General features: G+C 37.6%; 1 protein-coding gene across 5 annotated transcripts in view; it reads left to right on the top strand.

Moving 5' to 3' along the window:
• Nucleotides 1-22,938, top strand: part of CADM2 (cell adhesion molecule 2) — a 406,671-nt gene that overhangs the window by 167,433 nt on the left and 216,300 nt on the right. For 3 of the 5 annotated variants that reach the window (XM_070750255.1, XM_070750253.1, XM_070750249.1), the window contains exon 2: nt 3,077-3,103. The exons of the other annotated variants lie outside the window; for them this stretch is intronic. In XM_070750255.1, the coding sequence (XP_070606356.1) occupies nt 3,077-3,103 (27 nt within the window). The remainder of the gene's footprint in view (nt 1-3,076; nt 3,104-22,938) is intronic. 5 annotated transcript variants of the gene reach the window in all.

The raw sequence follows: 22,938 nt of genomic DNA, 5'->3' as shown, positions 1-22,938 counted from the left end.
GCAAGAGTCCACTTCAGACACTTGGATCAGAGGCACCTGGCTAAAAAGGTCCTCATGGAGACAGCTATTCTGCACTTGCTGAATATTTATGCCACCTGATTCTGTTTGTGGTCCCAAAAACCTCAGGGGGGGGGGGTGGAGAGCAATTCTTGATCTCAAAAGGCTCAACCACTGTATCATTTATTGGTGGTTCACTTCTCACAATCCTAGAGGATGTTAGCGAGAGTGACTTCCTCATTTCTATTGACCTTACCAAGGCATATTTATATGTGCCAATACTTCTGCTGCATAGACAATACTTCAAGTTCCAATTGGCTGGTGCCCATTATCAATACATAGCATGCTGTTTGGACTTCAGCACCTCAGGTATTTACTAAATTTTCACTGCTGTTGCGATGCCAGGAGCAGAAGGGACCAATGCTCTCCATACCCATCGCCCCAGGATCTTCTCCCCTCTCCCACTCAGCATTTGGGTCATATGGAAGATTGTGATGGAGATGGCAGATGTCCTTCATGTAGCTCCTTACTGGCCATGAAAACCATGGTTTGCAGACCTATTTAGCTTTCACTATCTCCACCCTGGAGATTCCCTCAGAGCAGTGTCTCCCTCAGCCAAGGGTCATTGGTCCATCTGGACCTTCAGTGGGTTCCAACTGACCACCTGGTACTTGGGTGGGGCATTCTGAGGGAGGATAATCTAATCTCCAGGGTCACTAGGACCATCCAGGCATCTAGGAGACCCTCCACTACCCCACCTATGATGCCACCTGGATAATATTTTGTGGCTGGTGTGAGAAGGTGAACATTGTCCCTATGACAGACACTAGAGGCAATTCCAAAATTCTTTTATTTGTCTGTAGAGTTTTGAAAGTTGAGTTTAAAATAAATGTTTAAGAATCTATACATACTTGTGCTAATAAATTTTGATGTGAATAAAGTGCACACAAAGTGCACGTGTACACAAAACTCAGCAAGCCGTCAGTTCACAACATTCTTATTTCCTCCAGAAATCTTTGCAAATTGCACTTTTTTTTGGCTCTTTTGAATTTTTGATCATTATTTCAACTTTGTACTATGTGCATTGCATAAATGTGTGGTTTTGTTTGTAGAATACATTTAATAATAATAATAATAATAATAATAATAATAATAATAATAATAATAATAATAATAATAATAATAAAAACCCTCTGGCCTGATTGTCTGCTTAATATCAGGCAAGACTTTTTTCTTCATGTTCTTCTTTATTGTTGATCCATAATATATTTTGTTTCAAAGACAGGTTTGAACTTGTTGGTTTGATCCCTTTGCTGCAGTTCTTCTATCATTTTAGCATTTCAAGTATAAGAAAAGAGTTATTTTGTTCAGCATAGTACATTATTACTCTTTTGTTCTTGAGCACTTACACAACATAAGTGATCATTTCTAGGCAAGAAAATATGTTTCCTAGGGAATTCATTAAATGTTTTATGAGAGGATGTCCTCTTATACTGGTTGCATCTTGTATGAAATATGAAAAATACAAAGGGCCAATCTATTTTCATAGAGCTTTCAGTTATGATACCTACAGTATAGCCCAAGGGCAGATTGTAACTCTAATGTGAAGTAAAGTAAAGGAGTTTTCTGTCAGCAAAGAATTATAATCTATCTATCTATCTATCTATCTATCTATCTATCTATCTATCTATCTATCTATCTATCTATCTATCTATGTTGTAAGCCGCTCCGAGTCTTCGAAGAGGGGTTGCATAGAAATCCAAATAATAATAATAATAATAATAATAATAATAACAACAACAACAACAACAATCTATAACTGATTCTCAAGGTTTTGCAGCACAATAAGCTTTTAAATCTTACCATTTCCCAAGACATCTAAAATTGTTTCCAAATTCCAATTTTACTTCTAATTAAACAACAAATGTACAAATCATTAGGTGCTTTATTTCTGCTGGATCATAGTTAATTCAAAATTTCAGAGTTGGTTTTCTACTTTGATTCTGTTTGCACATTGTAAAAGTGATCTACTATTCATATTACTAGTTTTAAATAAAGTGGTAGTAATAAACTAGTATTAAAAGTGGTACCAGTGATCAAAGAAGAGTTTTTTCCCCGTTTTTACCTCATTTGGCTTTGTGCCTAAGGCAGGATTAGAATTCAGTCTCCCAGTTTCAGTATTATTATTCTTTGCCCTATAATTCATAAAGGCTTTTCTTCTATATTTTAACTATTCATAGAAAATAATTCTAGCATTATTATTTTAAAATGCTGAAGTGAATTAAATAGATATTGTAGATATTTTTTTCTTTTATTAATTTAGTTTCTGTATTATATTTTGCCTTTTTTAAAGAAATTCAGAATAATATAATGGGAACCTCTTTCCCTCTTAAGTGAGTAAGGACCACAATTGTATTTTATGAGCTAATCTCAGGGGGTTTTTTGTTTAAATCATCCAATTAACTTGCAGCAATAAATAATTGCTTCATCATTATTATTATCATCTTTGTGACTCTGTTTTCCTGACCTATCAATATATGAAACATTTATACAAACCTATGAGGTGTTATGAGCATATTTAGAAGGAACAATATAAATATCCAAATGTTCTGCCATATAAGATCAAAACCTTACCATAAAATATTTTATGATTTTGATGCTTTTAATGTGTAATCTACCTGTTACGCATTAATCCAAATGAAATGGGTGGCAAATAAATGCAAATATATCTATAGATTATAGATAAACTGAAATGTTGATTTTTAAAAAAATAAAAAAGGTAAATAATTTAAATTACAAATTGTATGGCAGTTTGGTGCATAGCTAATTGCAATTACTGCTGCCAGTCATCTATTTCAACTAACATTGGCATCAATGTAGAATGCATAATATAGACATCATTTATTTTGGTAAATTATATCTTGGAAAATATACATTGTGACATAACACAGATACTGTATTTGAACCAACTTTTACTAGTCCTATACCACTAGTGAAACTTTCTCTATACTTTCATCAGAACGTCTGACTAACCTGTGTCTGTTCTCTTCTCCTCTTGCAATCTTTTCCTTGGTCCCAGTGGCTACTTCAAAAAGCAAAGCTAAAGGTGAGTTTTCATTTTTATGCCTGATTTGCACTGCATGTGCTTTGCAGCAACCTATTTTTATTATGATTACAATTAATCATGCAAATTTAGAAAATTTGCATATATCAATAAATTTGCATGTTTTCATTGGAAATTTGAAGGCATGGATATTTCCCTTTCATTTTCGATTGAACCGTACTTTGCATTTCCATTTGGTCTTTTGAGAAAAATTAAAAGTTCTGAATTTCTAAACAATAATTGCATCTTAAAATATGCAACTTGTTTTATTTCTAGGAAATTGCTACCAAGTTAGAAGAATTAGATTGCAAGAAAAGCATGACGTCTATCTTATTTGTATAACCTTAAAGTTTATGCATTGTTAAAGTTTATACACCAAATATACACAGCTGCCAGGTTTGTTAAATATCATTCCTAATTAAATAAATATTTCCATTGACATAAAAATGACAAATGCATACCAATGGTAAAAATGAAACAGAAATTATGAACTGAATATCAAGTTAGTAAATGAACATCCATTCAACAAATAACGTTTGTCTTACAATCTAGTTTACACAACTAGTTTAATATTGAAAATTTAAGTCTGCAACTTTTTTGCAAACCATTGGATTGCATTCTTAACAAAAGTTTCTGTTTAACAATGGCTACTGTTGATGGAGGAAAATCCCACTATATTTGATGGAGTACTTGCTTCTTTTTCTCTCTTATTATAACCTGATGACCTTATTATATAACCTGAGCATAGTAATGAAGTTGACTTCACCATAGAGCTGATAATGGTTTCCATTTACTTTCTAATATTAGATTTTTATAGTTTGCCTTATCATAATTGAACTTAAATGAAGTAAATATTTATAACCTTAATTATTCTGCTTAGTGAAATATAGAAAATCACTTCAACAAAGGTTCAAGATTTCCCCTCTCCAGTTATGACTGACTCAAGGAGAAGGTCTCATCTCTGATTCTCAGCCAAGGGAGCCTTCATTGTCTGAAAGATGCAGAAAGCAGTAACATTGGAACTTATTTATCCATTCACATTTTCATGCTTTTGAATTGCTAATTTAGTAGTAGTTGAGGAGGATAACTGAGCTGAACCCCATTGTACAGCACTCAAATTTCAAACCTGTCAATTTTCTAGCTGATAATATCAGCATCTTGACCAATAATATTTTATTTTATTTATTTATTTATTAGATTTGTATGCCGCCCCTCTCGGGGCGGCTAACAACAATATAAAAAGACAATGTAAACAAATCTAATATTAAAAACAATCTAAAAAACCCCAATTTTAAACACCACTCATACATACAAGCATACCATGTATAAATTCTATAAGCCTAGGGGGAAGAGAAATTTCAATTCCCCCATGCCTGACGACAAAGGTGGGTTTTAAGGAGCTTGCGAAAGGCAAGGAAAGTGGGGGCAACTCTGATATCTGGGGGGAGCTGGTTCCAGAGGGTTGGGGCCGCCACAGAGAAGGCTCTTCTCCTGGGTCCCACCAAATGCCATTGCTTAGTCGACGGGACCCGGAGAAGGCCAACTCTGTGGGACCTAACCGGTCGCTGGGATTCGTGCGGCAGAAGGCGGTCCCAGAGATATTCTGGTCCGCTGCCATGAAGGGCTTTATAGGTCATAACCAACACTTTGAATTGTGACCGGAAATTGATCGGCAACCAATGCAGACTGCAGAATGTTGGTGTAACATGGGCGTACCTTGGGAAGCCCATGATTGCTCTCGCAGCTGCATTCTGCACAATCTGAAGTTTCCGAACACTCTTCAAAAGTAGCCCCATGTAGAGAGCATTACAGTAGTCAAGCCTCGAGGTGGCAACAATGGCTATGGCTATTTTCTTGTACCTCCTTCCACAGAAATATTGAACCATCAGCAACATCAGCCACAATACCAACACGTAAATTTTATTTATGCAACACAGAACAATAAATATGCTTTTGCCAGAGACTCCCTGATTAGAGCATTGAAGCTAAACTAAATTTGCACGTTTTTTTCATCTCAGTATAGTGTTTCAATAGTACAGACCTTTTCTGTTTTATTTAGATAGTTTCAACTCCCTTGCCTCCCACTGCCTTGTTCCCTTCCTGATCATATCTTGTGGCTAACAAGAATGATACAATTTGAGCTTCCAATTTCAGATAGACTTAACTAACCACAAACAGTCAAGCAGAAAGAAATGAGAAGAATGTTGACATATGCTCTGTTGGGAGAGTTACATAATATGAAAACCTTCACTTAATATGGAGACAGATGGAAAGTTAACAACTACAGGGCATTAAGAATTTCTCAGCCATGTATCAGAGAACCAAGATACAAAAAAACCCCTTTCTGAAAGAGAATTTATTGATTATAGATATTTTCATATTTTAAGGGCTTAAACAAAAATAAGAATATGTTGTAAGAGAAAGGAAAAAGCTTTAGCCACTCAAACATTTTTTCTATCCAGTCCCTCTGCCACCTTCATTTTGCTTCATGTAATCCCATTTATTAGTAGATCAACAATGAATTATGATATTTATTTCAAGATTGGCTAATTCATGAGGATTTAAAGAAAGAAGTTTTCCTTCTTTCCTTCTTCTTCCTTTAATATTGCCATTTCTCTGTCTTTTCTTAAATATACTAGGGCATGGAAAATCAGAAATAATTGCTCAGCAGCAGAGACAGTAGCAACTTAATTTACATACACTTTTTGAATTTTAGCTTTTAAAAAAACAAAAATTAATCTTGAGTTGGTTCTTTAATTTTTGCACCCATCTTACTTAAAATTTAAAAAATGGAAATTTAATGAGGATATAACACATTACATTATGTATCTGACACAGAAAGGAAGCAATAAGAAAGTGGTAAATAAAAAAACATAAATTCAGAAGACGCCTAGGGGATTAATTTAGTAGAAATATCCATGTGATATCTGGTTTTATTTGTAAGGCCCAACTTTGAGTAAGCAATTTACGTATGAAGACTGTTAATATGGGAAGCCAAGAGGGAATTCCAAAGAATTAGATTTTAAAAAAAAATCATTTCCCTGTACAGCAATCTCTCCTTTTAACAAATATGTTTGTTGTTAAAACCTGAAAGGTTTTTGTGTGTGTGTTTTAAATTATGTAATATTTGAAAGAATATGAACAATTTGTATAAAGGAATTAAATAAGGAATTTAAATTATTCCAGGAAGAACTCTCTCATAAAATGCATTTTCGGTTTCTTTTGCAGCTTGGAATCTTCCCTTAATTAGGGACATAAAAATGTCCCATTTAACTATTTTTTATATCAGTATTTTTAAATGCATAGTACAAACCAAACTATAAACGTTATATAACATAACTGGATTTTGACAATAAAAACAAAAAATAGAACAATATTGTTGTTACTCTATGCCTAATCTAAGGCAATTCAAAAATTAGTGGGAAAAACACTTCAGTTCACAATAATATATAATTACATTCTAAGTTCAATTTCCTTGAAAATCTTACAATATAGATCTAAGTTTGTTATTTTTAAATTTTGGTTCCATATAAATTGAACTTGACTTGAGCTGTGAAGCTTTTTCAAGTCACATTACCCACAGTTTACACTGGATTTTCACATCAACCTTAGATTGAAGAAAGATATATGAAAAATGACCCCTAATTTCCATCACTTGATAAAGCAGGGGTCACAAACCTTTCGAACTTCAGAGACCACTAAATTCATAATTTTAAATCCCACAGACCACTAGATTAATCCAGCGCACCACTTGCTGAGGTTTCTGGACTCCCAGTGATGGGATGGGGTCCTTCAGGCACTTAGCTTGGCCATCTGTTTCTGCAAACTTAAACACTCAAAGAGCCATTTGAAAATTTGAATAATCAAAACAGCCATTTTCTGTTTCCCAAAGAAAATAAAACACGGGATCTCTCATCTCTCTCCCCCTATCTCCTTGTCTGTCTATCTTCTCTCTCTCTCCTCTCTCTCTTTATTCCTTTCTCTCATCTCTCCCCCTGTCATCTCTCTACCCCTTTCTCTCTTTGTCTGTCTCTCTCGCATCTCTTTCTCTCTCTCACACACACCCTATCTTTGTCTGTCTCTCTTTCTCACCTCTCTCTCTTTCTTCCCCCCTTTCTCTCTCATCTGTCCCCCCCCCTCTGTCTCTCTCTCTGTCTGTCTCTCTCATCTATCTCTCTGTGTCATTCTGATTGTCTGATGCTCTCTGGCTCTCATGGACATTTCTTTGGTCTTTGTTGGTGCTGGACACATTTTATTTCTTGGGCAGATGCATGACCTGCTTTCCAACCCAAGACACTCACCCGATCCAGCTGCATCTGATCCTCTGTGACATAATAGGCTCTAGGAGGAGAAAGGGATGCTGTCTCCCCTATTGTGAAGTATGCTAAATTTAACTGCACTGCAAGAACAGCAGGCAGGCTATGGAGGCGCTAACAACAATAGCAGAGAGAAATGGCCAGGCCTGGCCATTATCTCAGGCCTTAGAGGAAGTTGTGCATCTCCCCCAGAGACCCAGTACATGGAGCACCAACAGGGCCTAGAAGAAACACCTGCCTGAATCTCCATATCCCTCTTCCCTTCTCAGGCTGGTGAGGAGGGTAAGTGGCTGGGCCAGCCACTGGTGGGTTCTGCCAACAGGAAGCCATAGCAGGGGAAAGAAAGAGCCACTAGTTGCCAAAACATGTTGCTTTAGCCTGCCAAAACATGTTGCTTCAGCCCGCTCAGTTTCTGCAACAGCACCATTACCTCGTTCCAGCTGGCGAGGGCTGTGTATGCAATCTTCATTCATTCAATTTCATTCATTCATTCAATTTTTATGCCGCCTTTCTCCTTAGACTCAGGGCGGCTTACAACATGTTAGCAATAGCGCTTCTTAACAGAGCCAGCCTATTGCCTCCACAATCTGGGTCCTCATTTTACTCACCTCGGAAGGATGCAAGCCTGAGTTAACCTTGAGCCGGTGATGAGATTGAACCGCTGACTTACAGATGTACAGTCAGCTTCAGTGGCCTGCAGTACAGCACTCTACCTGCTGCACCACCCCGGCTCATCTTGCTTGGGTTAGATGTTTAAGATGTGTAATATAATTAATAATCTTTATAAGTCAGATAAAATATTTCAGAAAACTAAATCTTTTCAAATATTGTGGTGTTTTATAATTATCCTGGTATTTCATTTGTTCTAGCAGAAACATGCTTAAAAAGAATACATGAAGCATTTTTTCTTTATCTCGGAGACATCCCATGAAAAATGGCAGAGTTGTACAAATAAATTGTGTATTTTTTATATGTTTATACAATTTTATATCCTCACCTGGAACAGAATCTCGAGGCAACATGCTCCATCTTGACTTTATGATTAGAAATAACTGGTCAATTTGCTTTCAAAGAAGTGGTTTCTTGCACATGTTAAGCAAATCATTGTTTTAAAGCAGACGGGTGCTTCTCTCTTCAAAGTGCTTTGAAGAGACACTTTAATTTAACCTTTATTGAAATAAAGTATCTTTTGAAGTTCTGTACTGCCTTACTACATTGTCACAAGCCTACACTTCCTTTCTGTTCCACATTAAACTCTCATGTATTACTGCATCATCGCAAAATACTTCAGTTCTATAATTCTAAAATCACCCTTATACAGTAGATGCATATGTTAACAACAATTTTGTTTATGAATTTGTATTTTAAACTGCGATGTGTGCCTATTCAGATGTACAGCTGTGCTCATAAGTTTACATACCCTGGTGATTTTGGCCTGATAATGGCCTTATTACCATTTTTCACACATAAACTTTTGCAACATCCCCATGGTCACATGTTTAAAATTCAGACGTTTTGCAATTGGCATATAGTTATGATAGTTGCAATGTCCCAGGCTTATGTAATCACCTTTTTCAACTTTCTGATTAGCAAAGTCAGATTGGGAAACCAGATTCACTTAACAACTATGTTACTAATTAAACAATTGCAGTAATTCACTTGACAAAATGGAAAAGAACAACAATTGTCTTTCTTAGCAATAGAAATGTTGGGCTTAAGTGTAATTGCATGTCAAGAACTACCCGTATGAGATTGTTTATCAGAAGTAGATTTTTAAAAAGCCTTGTGGCCTATACTGGAAACCAGGCTTCCCAATCCAATATAAATGTTTTTCAAAAAATATATTTACAAAATATTCTGAGAATGCCATGAATAACCAAGGAAGCAAAGAAGTCATTGAAGAAATTAATCACATATTTTTACTCAAGACATAAATGGCTGGTGTCAAATTGTGTTACTTTGGACACATTATGCCAAACCCTAGCTTTTTAGAGAAGGATATAATGTTGAGAAAAATAGAAGGAAACAGAAGATGATCAACAGAAAGGTGAATGGACTCGTTTGCAGTGGCAACAGATGTATCTTTGGAAGACCCATAGGCTCACTAAGAGGCAACTCCAACTTGACATCACATTATCAATTGCACCAGTATACAAGTACACAATATTATTCTTCCTCCAATTGATGTTTGAAAACATTATTTCTTATCACAATATCCTTGCAGTTAGAAAGAAGGAAACAGATTTTGATTTAATATCAGTGTCATAAAGAAGAGCTTTGACTTTGACATTGTGTTATGTTTTAAACCATTGTTTAATTACATAAAAAGATACTGTCTAAGCAGAAACATAATGCATTCTAATTTGAGCTTAGTGTCTAGTAATACAAGGTACAGAATCAGCAGACCATCAAGAAATGTTACACAGTTGACTACTCATTTTGCAACACAGGGAATCTTGGATCTAACAGGACAAAATGAAATTCAAACCAATTACTGCATATCATTCCACAACTCCAAGTGATATTCATCAGTGATTGCATTAATAAAGAAATATAATCTAAGTGAAAAGCAAAGACCTGATCACTGATCCTTAGCATAATTTTCTGAAAATATTTGGCTAATATGATTGTGAACATTGCAACACTATGCAAACAAATTAAAACCCGCTAAACATTAGAATGACAAATTGTTGAATGTCCCCATGAAGTATCCCATATTTATTTCTTGACTATGATGTATTTTATTTCTTATATTATAGACTTATATCATACTTTTCCGATAGTAACTCAAAGGAGCATACATTGCATTTGTTTTTCATCCTTTCCCCTCCCCAATGCCAACAATTTTGAGTGGCCCAGTATTCTTCCATGACTAAGACTAGAACATGGGTCTCTGTAGTCCTAGTTACAAATCTTAATCATTGCACAGGAGACAAAATTGTGTTAGATATGTTCACTGCTTTGAATATTTCTAAAATAATAAAGGTAGGATACAAATAAATAAAAATTAAAAATACAGCTGGAATTGTAATTTGAAAAGTGAAATTAACTAATATATACCGAAAACATCAAAAATAATAAATAACAAAATATATAAAGCTGTAATCCTACATATACTTTTTCATGGGATTATGTCTGAATGAATTCAGTAGGACTTCTTATGAATTAATAATAACCTTGTTTATGTCACTGTTGGATTCATAATTGTTACAGCAGTAAAGATGCAAACTGAATACCCATTAAATGCATGTTAATGTAAAAGACAAGGCTGAAAATAAATCCATATCTTAATTCTTAATTCGTTATAAATGTGAAAATAAGTCTTTTTCAAAAGAACTTATGTATCTCTATTAATGAAGCAACAGAATCTGCGCACTCCCTTACTCTACAAAGATCTTTCTGTAAATTTAGTAAAGTCCTAGGGACCTGAAATATTTTAAGACACAGAATAAATTCCTGCTATTTCTCTTCTTTTAAAAAATAAAATAAAATGTTATACCATCATTTTAAAACAAATACTACTTTTAACAATGATTCTAAAGTCCTAGATGTCTGTCAAATTTACAAGCTATTATTTAAATTATGACAAGCCTGTTAATGTTTAATAAACATTGTCAGAGAAGTATTTAATTTTTGGAAGACTCATCAGGAAACAAGTTAAGAACTATAGATGCTATGCACAAACTATATTTAAGTTCTCATTACTTTCACATGGGTGGCCTTTATGTTAGTTATAAAGGTCAGCAATCTGGTACCTTCCAAAAGAATGAGATTTGACAAACAGAATTTCTAAATGTATCCTAGTTAAATATTTTTATACCCTAGTTTCTTTGAGTATTTTGACAATCTTTTTAGAATGACAATTATTTTCTGTTTTTTGTCACATTATATTTGTCATATTCAAAAATACTATGTGTTTTTAAAGATAAAGAATTAATTTAAATGTGAACCGTCAGTGATTAACTGCCACTTCCTTTATTACCTAGCAGACCCCTTACAACATTTGATTTTATTTTAGATTAAAAATAATCATCTTTAAGCTTCATATTTATTTCCAAGAACAAATTCTAACTGCCACAGAAATCCCAATAATTTATTTTTAAAAAATCAATATGGTGGATAGCTTGTTTGGAAGATTATCGGATGAAATGCAAATATAAACTGAAATAGACAACAGTTTTGGTGTTTTGTAATTGTCTACAGCATGGGTGTTAAACTTCCAGCGCACGAGCCAGATGCATTATGCGCTAGCCATGCACAGCCAGTTCAGCAAAAGGAAAAAAGTCATGATATGTCATGTGACAATGTGAGTTTGACATTCTTAGTCCACAGCATCCATAGCAGCTGAAGAGCTCTCTGAAAATTTATAACTGTCTCATATATTAATATTAACATATTTCATTATGTTAATGAAAGATTTCATCATAAATACAAGTTAAAGGTCTTGTCTTGTACAATGTGTTCTATGAATATAGACCTATTTCAATTCTATTTAAGGAAACAAAACAGCCAAGACAATATTTATTGCTAATACCCCTGTCTCTCATACTCAGCATTGCTTATGATTGGACTCATACAGGCATTCTAATAGATTCAGGTCAATGTAATAAAATCTGAGTTCAAGTGCTCTCTTGAAATTTTCCATTCTATTTGTGGGCAAGTAGAGATAAAGATAAGGAAAAAGAAGGTAATGGCTGAAGAAAAGAAATCTAGAAACTATTATGTTGCTAGTATTCCTATCTTCCTATTTTGTGCCATTCTAAGAAATGGATTTTCTTTGATGAACCTATAATATTAAAAAATTAGGATGACTTTTTCTTCTAAGTAAGGATAAATTTTGTGCAAAATATCTAAGCAACTCTTATCAGAAAAAAATGTCTGGTGTGAAATGTTCATACAAAGTTGCTACATATTGTAAGCTACTTGGCTAAGAACAGAAAGTCTGATTCCTGCTACTGGGATTTCACAGAGTAACATCAAAGCAGGAAATCTGTTAAAGCAGAAATATTCAACATCACTGACCACTGTGTACATGATTTCCTCAAAAGCAGTCACATACTAAATGAAATTCATTGTAGCCTTGTTATGTAAGAAAGTTTTATCTGAGTAGTGTAAGTATATTGATTAAAATATTCTCCACAGAGTACAGTGATACCTTGTCTTACAAAATTAATTGGTTCCGGGACGAGGTTCTTAAGGTGAAAAGTTTGTAAGACGAAACAATGTTTCCCATAGGAATCAATGGAAAAGCGATTAATGCGTGCAAGCCCAAAATTCACCCCTTTTGCCAGCTGAAGCGCCCGTGCTGCGATTCCCATGAGGCTCCCCTCCATGGGAAACCCCACCTCTGGACTTCCGTGTTTTTGCGATGCTGCGATTTCACTGAGGCTCCCCTCGCTGGGAAACCCCACTTCCGGACTTCCATTGCCAGCGAAGCCCCCATTTTTGCGCTGCTGGGATTCCCCTGCTGGGATTCCCCTGCAGCATCACAAAAACACAGAAGTCTGGCAGTGGGGTTTTTCATGGAGGGGAGCCTCAAGGGAATCCTAGCAGCACAAAAACGGGTGCTTCGCTGGCAACGGAAGTCCGGAGGTGGGGCATCCCAGTGGTGGCGGTGGGTTTGTAAGGTGAAAATAGTTTGTAAGAAGAGGCAAAAAAATCTTAAATCCCGGGTTTGTATCTCAAAAAGTTTGTATGATGAGGCGTTTGTAAGACGAGGCATCACTGTAACTGTTTTGGGAGAGGGCCTTTTGCATCTGATACAGAATTATTCATAAATATTTGGTATGTAATGTAGCATTTTTTGTTGAGTTTATGTTTATTAATTGTATTTTTTTTAAATCTTTCACCAGCCGTTGATTTCTTTCTCTTTTTGGGGGATAGTTTTTGCAGTAAGGAATTTAAGAAACAGTGTAATTAATTTTATAGAAGAGTCCTGAGAGTTGGATAGCTTAGTAGTGAGTAGAATTCTGGATATGGATAGAATTTCGGAAAAGAATAGACAAATTTAAGAATGACTGATAGAGGATCACATATTAGATTGAGAAAAAAAGATGGAACTGTACAAAAAGTAGGAAATTCATGTTTCAATTTTAATTTAATTTTCATTCTACTTTTATGCTGAGTGGAACTTTAAATATCTTCATATGTGAATAGACCAGAAGGCAAACTCTTATCCCTGTGTGACTTTCAGAGTGAAAGTATGTCAGAGAAATGTCACCATTTCCATTTGTTGAAGAATGAGGAAAAATACTGACCCAGTGCTGGGGGCAAAACTGGAATTGTGATTTTGATGGGCAGAAGATAGTATAGGAAGGGACATTGGGTAATATTTTACAGGATAAAAGGGAGATACATGTCTGTTCTGCTATGCCAATGACTCCTGCTGTGGGCTAAATTGTCGAACCTTGTATTCACACCACTACTGGCAAGAGTCAAGTCTCTGTGAAAAGATTATACTTATTCACAATGTGGCAGGGATGACTGTGCATATTGGCATATATTGAAATCTGGTTGGACAGCAATGGTGATATGACCTAGTCAAAAATCTGCCCTTCTGTACTTCAGATCTTCAACAGAAGATGTCAAGAGCTGGAAGAGTGAATTTCTGTAGTTGTTGATGAACCATATATTATTACTAGTGGCACTGCAGCAGACTATAGTTGTGACTGCTTGTGTATTAAGTTAAGCCACAGATAATCTAGGAGTGGTACAGAGCTACTGACTACTAGCTAACAACAGCTGTCCTTCATGAATTCCTGGAAGTCCTTTCAGGATGGATACGAGAACCCGTTAGGCCTGTCTGGTCGTGGGGGATTTCTAAGTGAATTCTAAGTTCATGGTCTCCGTGGCAACTGGATGTCACAAATAAGAGCAGCTAATACTTACACACTGAACACCAAAACATGGCTAATGTAATCTTTACTTTAGAGTAGGTGTCGTTTAGGTGTGTCACTTGGCTATGGAGAATTAGCATGTTTTTCAGTATGAAAGTGTCACTTTCTTGTGGCACATTTTTAGCACCTTGAACTGCAAAATTTCTTGGAATGGGTCTGACTAAGATGCATGATGGACAGAGAAGATTTTCAAAACAAGTTTGGGGATTTTTTCAGGACAATTTATTAAGCAATTCCATTTTGTACTGGGTTGAGTCTGAATCAGAGGTCACGGAATGAGATTGCTTTCATATGGCCTCTTCACAGTTGGCATTCGGAAGCAGCTCCTTATTTATTAAAGAGCTATATGAGATGAAGCTGCTAAAAAGAGCCAGAAACAATGATGGCCTAAAATAAAAAATGAACATGACTTCAATTTCATATGAACTCACCATCAAACCAATGGTGGATGGTAAATATTTTTGCTACTATTTCATGCATACGCTTGCACGCATGATGACCCGCCACCAGTGCTACTGGTTCTAAGAACTGGTCCAAACCAGGAGCAACCTACCACTGCATCAAGCCTACCTAAAATGATAAGAACAGTGAAGTATCTCCCCCCCCCCCATGTTTTGTAAACTATGGACTTCTGACTTGTTGTTCTGACCTAGGCTTCCTGATTAAATAAATACAATTAAATAAATGGTGTAGCACAAACCTCTTTTATTTGTAATAGTGGTAATTATTTTCATTAACAGTCATAATAAATCCAAACAAAGGAAAACAAGTCCAACTACAGTCTTTCAGAGAAAGGCAGATAACACACAAGTACCTTACTCTTCTTTGGCAAACTGCTCAGAACTAATCTGCAGGGAAACTTGGCAACTCCAAACAGAAATAACAGAGTCCTAGTTGCAATGACGAGAGCTAGAGATAAACTGAGTTGCTTCCTGCAATGAACCCTTTTGTGTTATCCACCTATATAGCTTATGGGAGGGGCCAATTATCTCTAAGCGTTATTCCCGAGTAATCCTTCTCCTCTGGAATGGTTCTTGCCTTGTGGCAGCCTTGTGCATGTGTGCATTGAGAACAGGCTTCCCCTGTTCTTCTACCTTGCTCATATCAGCCTTGGTGGTTCTTGAGGTGGCACAGACCTCCCTAATGGCCTAGCTGGATCCCTGCTTCTGGCACCAAACCATCTCCAGACTCCAAGCTTCTTCCCCAGCTTCCTCGCTATCTGACTTTGCTGCCAGCAGACTCAGACAGGCGCTGACAGACCACAACACTGTCATGGTTTGTGAGTGATTAAAGTCCGTTAGAACCTTAACCCCGCGGAGTCGATGGATAAAAGCCTTTAGTCCTTTTTTCAAACAAAATATATTTATTGTAAAAACAGAAATAAAACATGTCTCGAGGGACAACTCAAATATACGTCTTTACATAATGGAAGATAGGAGAGAAGAGAGTGAAGAATTGAAGAAGAAGGAAGGAATAACGCTTAGAGATAATTGGCAGGATATTGCATCATAATAGAAGGATCTTAATAAAGCACACACAGTTAACTCTTTCATTACTGAATGTCTCTGAGAGGCTGTCAATATTCAATGTGACAAACACTAGTAGCTCTATTTAAGATAACTTAGATCCTTGGGAAAGGACACATAAAATAAAGTGCAGCAGACTGTCAGGCTATATTATGGGATTATTTGTAAATAAAGTTAATGGGAGTGGTGCATTTCCTAGACTGCTTGCTTCAAAATTAAGAGCATGTGAGTTCAATCCTAGGGAGTGGCTGATATTTCTTTTACTGGGCACAATGAGTAATTATCTGCTGAGAACTCTGCATTGGTGATAGGAAGGGCATGCAGCCAGTAAACACTCAGCTCCAGGATAGAAACAGTGTTTGTTATTCTGATAGATGCAGAGGTGGTGTTCAGCCAGTTTGGACCAGTTTGGACGAACCAATAGTAGCAAACTGTGGGTAACCCCCCGCCCTAGTGCTAAGCTGTCCTGTTTTAAAGTTGTGCACACTTGAAAGTTTCAATATGGGATCCTGGAAGACTTGTTTCTGTCCCAATTTTATAAGTAACAGCTAGGACATGTCACATGCCAATTTCAACAGGTTTGTAATTGGTGCCTCAAGGATGTTAAATTGAGCTCATTACCTTATTGTTCCAGGTAGTACCTGGAAAAGCCCCAGCAATAGTTTTTAATCTGCTGTTCTAATAACAGCTGCAATTCTAGGAACACTGCCAAATCAGATTCGGTATTATGAAAAGCCAAATGGGATAAAACAACATCATATTGAACACTATACCAATATAGAGTTGCAAGCATAGTTGTGCCCATCCATTTGGGGTGTTTTACAAAATTATAAGGTAAATAGAATGAGGTCAGGAGACAAGACTTTTTCATATTGGCTCTAACATTGTAGAATTTGATTACTCCATAGATTTGTCTACTCCTCAAATGTCCTTACATTCCAGACCTGCCACTATTTAAAACTATTTTATTCCAGTGACCCTTGGCATTTAGGAAGATTGTAAATAGCCATATGACTATAGTAGAGTTGATAGTCTACTTTTGTTGCTATGTTTCTTTTTATTTATTATTGGGTGTTTATTGAAAAGGAGCCAGAGTACTGTATATCACAATCTTTTTTGGGGGGAAGGGATGATTTATAAATAATCAGTAAAAATTGAATAGCTATGTTCATTTTCTACACTCCTGGCAGCTAAAGTGTCATTACTGACCATAGATTATACCTAGTAAAAAACATATTATGCTACATAGGCTAGCTTTAATCCCATTCAGTTTTTTGTAAAAATTGAATTTAAAGGTTTGCTATAAAATTATCAATTTTGCAATTCTGCCTCTCCTCTAATGTATTTTATGTGAATATGTGTACATCTAAATCTGAAAAAGTCAATTGTCTTGTTAAAAGTTTTGTTAGTTGATTAGCAAATTCTTAATAGTATAAAAAATCACAATCTACACAAGATGTGTGTATTTATTGTAACACTGTCTTATTTGCACATAAATATATATTACATTGAGTTTATAGATATATTAGTATGTGTAACACTTCATCACAATGTGCTAAGTACAGTCGTCACAATCAATTGATAGATTATGTATTTTTGAGAAATGTAGGTGATACAGAATTTGCTGCTAAATTTAAGCTATTGTTAAATCAAGTGTTTTTTTAAACTAGAGGTGTCTTGGTTTAGATGATTATTGCTTAGCCAAAGCTACTATTTTAATTAACCTATATGTATTTAAGTCACTGAATTAGTTTAATTGGTATTGCAGTCTTATTTACTAGAATATTAAGCACAAAAACAACATGTATATAAAGCAATTTATTACTGTAAAGCACAACATGCACTTAGAATGGAATTATATGTTGCCATTTTATAAAGCTTTGTAAATCTCTGTGTTTAATTGACTAAATCTGCAGGTACTATTGCTTTTCCTATACCTATCTTATTTGTACCTTTATTAAATAGCATATTGCATTATAACATGTTTTGTTGCTTTATTTTTCTTTTAATTATATGATTCTGATCGATCACACATGACAAAAGAATTTTCAAAATCCATATGCAAGAGTTTAAATCTGTATGAGGAATATGTCCCTGCTTTTAGTGAAAAGTAGCAGCAGATTCATTCTTGACTGGAATAGCAAAAACCAATTGTCCTTGTCCTTCGGGAATTGGTGACATACAAATCAAATCAAATCATAGATAGATAGATAGATAGATAGATAGATAGATAGATAGATAGATAGATAGATAGATAGATAGATAGATAGATTATATAAGGCACATGATACATCATACTTTAAAAATCAGAACTGTGTAGGCCGATACCTTACCAAGCGAATTGTTCAAGTGTTGGTTCTTTTAATTAATATTAAAAGGCAGAAACTATCTACCTTTAATTTCATTATCAATTCCAAAGCTAGTTGCCATACCTGTTGTCATTAGTTTAGTGATCTTTGTATTTAATTGAAGCCCTTTATTGTGTTAGTAAAACATATTAGTAGTGCATTTTCAGAAAATGTGATAAATATAGCACAAATGACTGACATTTATTTCTCTGTCTTGTTCCAATACAGTTTGCCTCAATATGTATTCAGTCTATAGGTTAAATAAATAAGGAGAGAATCTAGTTTCATTTCCTTGCTGACCTAGACTTGGTTTGTTTTGCTGTATTTTATCCAGAATTTAGCTTCCTATTGTATAGGTTTTTCATCCCAATGAAATTTTCCTGGTTTCCCATTTTATTAAGGATGTTCCATAGGTTGACATTGTTGATACAATCAGATTATAATTTGGGAGATTATGAGTTCAAGTCCTGTTGACACAAAGCCAGTCATTTTCTCTCTACCCAAGGAAAGAGGAAATGCCAAACTATTTCTGAAAATCCTTACTGAGAAAACTGCAGGAACATGTCTAGGTAGTCTCTGAGAATTGAAAACAATTGTATGGAAAGAGAAAAGAAGATATGTAAATAATACTAGTATTATTTGGCTTTCTCAATTCTCTAGTGCACATTACCAATACTGTCGTTTGCTCTTCTCCCTTTTTTAAGACCAGCTTTAATATCTGTCATTTCCTTTTCACGTAGGGAAATCCTAAACATTTTAGTAAGATGTGAATTAGGATATTATGTGACAGTTACTGCGTCTTATATCTTTGATATTAGTACAGTATGTAGATAAACCTCTTCCAATTGGCCACCATGTCACTCTTCAGATTTGCTGGCTTCACAGTGCTTTACAGAACCAGCCTTATTGCCCCTAACTATCTGGGTCCCCATTTTACCCACCTCAGAAAAATGGAAGTCTGAGTCAACCTTGAGCCTGATTAGATTCGATCTGCCAAACCAGTGATCAGCAGAAGTAGCCTGCACTACTGCACTCTAACCACTGTGCCACCGTGAATCTCGGTGAATAATCATCAGATTATTCTGATGCCTACATATATCTACAGATTTTCATCATTTACTGTGACATTCTCACTTGATAATGAGCAGAATGCTGATCTAAGTTCATCTTTTTGGAAATAGGGAGTATCTCCTAATATACCCTAGATGTTAACATCTTCGTTGTACAGAATTTCAGTATTCTCCTTCATCCCTGATCTTCTTTGAATCAATTATAGCTTGTCTTCCAGCATCCTATAACATAGCAATTTGAAGTTGGAAACTTTCTGTGTTCTGATGATTTGGATTACTTTCCTTGTTTTTCTCTGTCTGTTGTCATATTTGATATCTTTACAGATGTCATTGCAGTACTGTACCACCTCTCTTCTAATAGTCTTCGGAGTCTTCAGAGAGGGGCGGCATACAAATCTAATAAATTATTATTATTATTGTTGTTGTTGTTGTTGTTGTTGTTATTATTATTATTATTATTATTCTGAAAGTCTTCATTAAATTCATTCTTGATATCTTTGACTTTCTTGATTTTAACTTTTGTTTTGTTATTCACAACTTCCACCATTTGTGCTGACCTACAGTTTCTTACTTATGCTCATTTCATATTAATCCTTTTCTAGGATTTCACTCCATACTTCCTTCAATTAATGATATTCATGACTTCAGGACAATTCCCAATATATTTTCTTCAAAAGTGGTGATTGTATGTTCAATATTAAATTGTTGATACAGGCTATCTTTATTCTTTGTCATAACTGAAATTTCTCATGAGCTGTTTGTGAATTCTACAATTAGCCACTGATAAATCTTCATTGTTATAATTGAGTTCTCCAATTCTCTTGTCTAATATGTAGTCAAATTGATTTCTGTGTATTCTATCTGGTGATGGTCATTTGGTTGTTGAAGAATCATTTAGTACCTCCAATGTATTCTGGCAAAAGTATCTTGATTTATATATTATTACAGAAGTTGATGTAATTTGCATTGCCGAAGAGACAGAGTAACGACACGGACACAAGAGCTGGATTTAAACTTGGGTCATTTTTATTAGAATAAGTTATTTAATTAAATTAGCATAAATTAGCATAAATTAGCATAAAATCAACATGCTTAACTATGACCCAAACATTGGACCTGCAGGGTCAAACAAATACTTCCGGGGCGGAAATGACGTAGCAATCAACATTCCTGGGCAACTATGGGCGTAGCTCGATGCTAGTCCAGGTGAGGGACCTCTCCCTCACCTGAGACCCTGCCATGCACTCGCATGAGGGGGGTCCCGCCGGCGCACCCCTACCCGGGGACTTCAATGTGCGGGACCCAAAGACAGGTTCCCCCCAACTGCTCAGGTAGCACCCCACCATGAGCTTGGAGAGAACCTGTCAATCATCCCCAAAGATGCCCAAGGGAGAACGCGCAGTTGCTAACCATCACCCAGATTTCCGCCCCTAACCTGCCTACCCAAATGACCAAAGGTAAGCCAATCAACCTATTAAATGCAAGCACCCCCTAACCGCACATCCAACTCCCCAGTGTGGAATGGGCGAAAAAACGGCTATGCCTAATGGGCAAAGCCGCAAAAAATGCCCATTCGGCCCCCCTAGGGGCGACCCAATAGAAGCACACTGCAAAATAGTGGAGGGCGGGCGGGTGTCTGCTCCAGCTGCCGGTCCCAGCGAAAAGGCTTGGCCCAGGGCCTGCAGGCCCTTAAATAGGGCCAGGAAGCCCCGCCCCTGACCGGCAGCAACGTCAGGCCTCGTAGGCCTGATTTTCGGCCGAAATCTCATCTCGCGAGATTTCGGCCAAAAACAAGATGGCGGCCGCCATGAGGGAGTCCGGTGTCTGCCCGGTCCCTCCGGCAAAGGCTGCCGGCCGGTAAGTCGACCGGCGCTATTGCCGAAGAGACGGAGTAATGACACGGACACAAGAGCTGGATTTAAACTTGGGTCATTTTTATTAGAATAATTTGCATAATTTATTTAATTAAATTAGCATAAATTAGCATAAATTAGCATAAAATCAACATGCTTAACTATGACCCAAACATTGGACCTGCAGGGTCAAACAAATACTTTCGGGGCGGAAATGACGTAGCAATCAACATTCCTGGGCAACTATGGGCGTAGCTCGATGCTAGTCCAGGTGAGGGACCTCTCCCTCACCTGAGACCCTGCCATGCACTCGCATGAGGGGGGTCCCGCCGGCGCACCCCTACCCGGGGACTTCAATGTGCGGGACCCAAAGACAGGTTCCCCCCAACTGCTCAGGTAGCACCCCACCATGAGCTTGGAGAGAACCTGTCAATCATCCCCAAAGATGCCCAAGGGAGAACGCGCAGTTGCTAACCACCACCCAGATTTCCGCCCCTAACCTGCCACGGAGCGGGGGTCAGATATCTATCTTGGCCCCCCGACTCCCCCTTCTAGCTGCGCCAGCTCACGCAGAGACCGCTGCAGGTCCTGTAAGAAAATGGCGTTCCCCTGTTCTGACAGGTGAACGCCGTCGGCCCGGTAAAGCCACGGCCGATCTACAGTGATGAGGGGATGGGCCACTACAACCCCACCTAATTCCCTAACTGTTTTGCCCAGGGCCTTATTCACTCTACGCCTGACCCGGTGAATGGCCCTAAGGGAAATGGCGTCCCTCCATACGATCCTTGGGAGGATCTCTGACCACACCACTTGCGTGGTTGGCCACACCGTGCGAAGCCACCGCAGGTCTTCGCGCGCCTGGATGATCAACGGTAGACCACCAAGCAGGCATAGGTCATTGCCACCGAGGTGCAAGACCTGCCGACCACCCAGTCCCATCTGAGCGCGACCCTGGGAAGCCGCCCACTCAGCAGCGCCGGGTACAGCCCTGAGATGCTGCCCTCCCAGCAACGTCGGTAGGAGCCCCTCCCACCGCATACCTCTTCGGCCCATCCAAACAACATTGACCCACCGTCCCAATGACAACTGGGTCCCGATGGCACTTCTGGCTGCTGAGCGGCCGGCCCAAAATACCATGCTGTGGCCACACAGCAGCGCCTTCGGTTTCTGATTGGCATGGGGACCTGGAAGAGGACACACACAGAGAGGTTACCTAGCCTAAGCCCTGCCTAGGATCCTCGGCGGGCCTAACATAAGGCAAATATGCCGCCGACCGCCAGCAGCCGATCTCCCGAATCCGATGGGCCGGGAAACCAGAAAGCGCCACGCTGGTGGCGGCGCCAATACGGAACGAATGCGTTCCATATCTGGCGGGATCCATGCCCACCTGAGCCATTGCTTTAGACACTAAAGCCCAGAATTGATAACGGGTCAGGGGGGGTACCGTCCTGATGCTTAAAAAGGTACCCTTGCCCTAACCCCCTTAAGCCACAAAATTGCTGTAAAGCAGCCACCGGGCATACAGACTGGTCGGTGGCTGCACTAAGCTCAATCTTAACCCCTCTGTGCAACTGATCTGTCTTGGAATGTCTCACCAAAAGTGAGACACCCCCCTGTCTAAAGGCCAGATCAGTGAACTGGAAGGCACGGAGCGACAAGTCAGCCTGTGAGGAGGCCATTGCCTCGCTGACCCTAACGGCCCCAAAAAACATGACACAAGTGGCTGCCCTAAAAAGACGGGCCTCGTACAGAGAGGCACACAGACTGTCCAAGGCCTGATTAATCAAGGACAGCTGCTGAACCGTCAGGGCCTGACGAGTGTCAGAAGG

The sequence above is a fragment of the Erythrolamprus reginae genome, chromosome 4 (assembly GCF_031021105.1).
Source record: "Erythrolamprus reginae isolate rEryReg1 chromosome 4, rEryReg1.hap1, whole genome shotgun sequence".
In the NCBI taxonomy this organism is placed as follows: Eukaryota; Metazoa; Chordata; class Lepidosauria; order Squamata; family Dipsadidae; genus Erythrolamprus; species Erythrolamprus reginae.
This window is presented reverse-complemented; position numbering and strand designations above follow the sequence as displayed.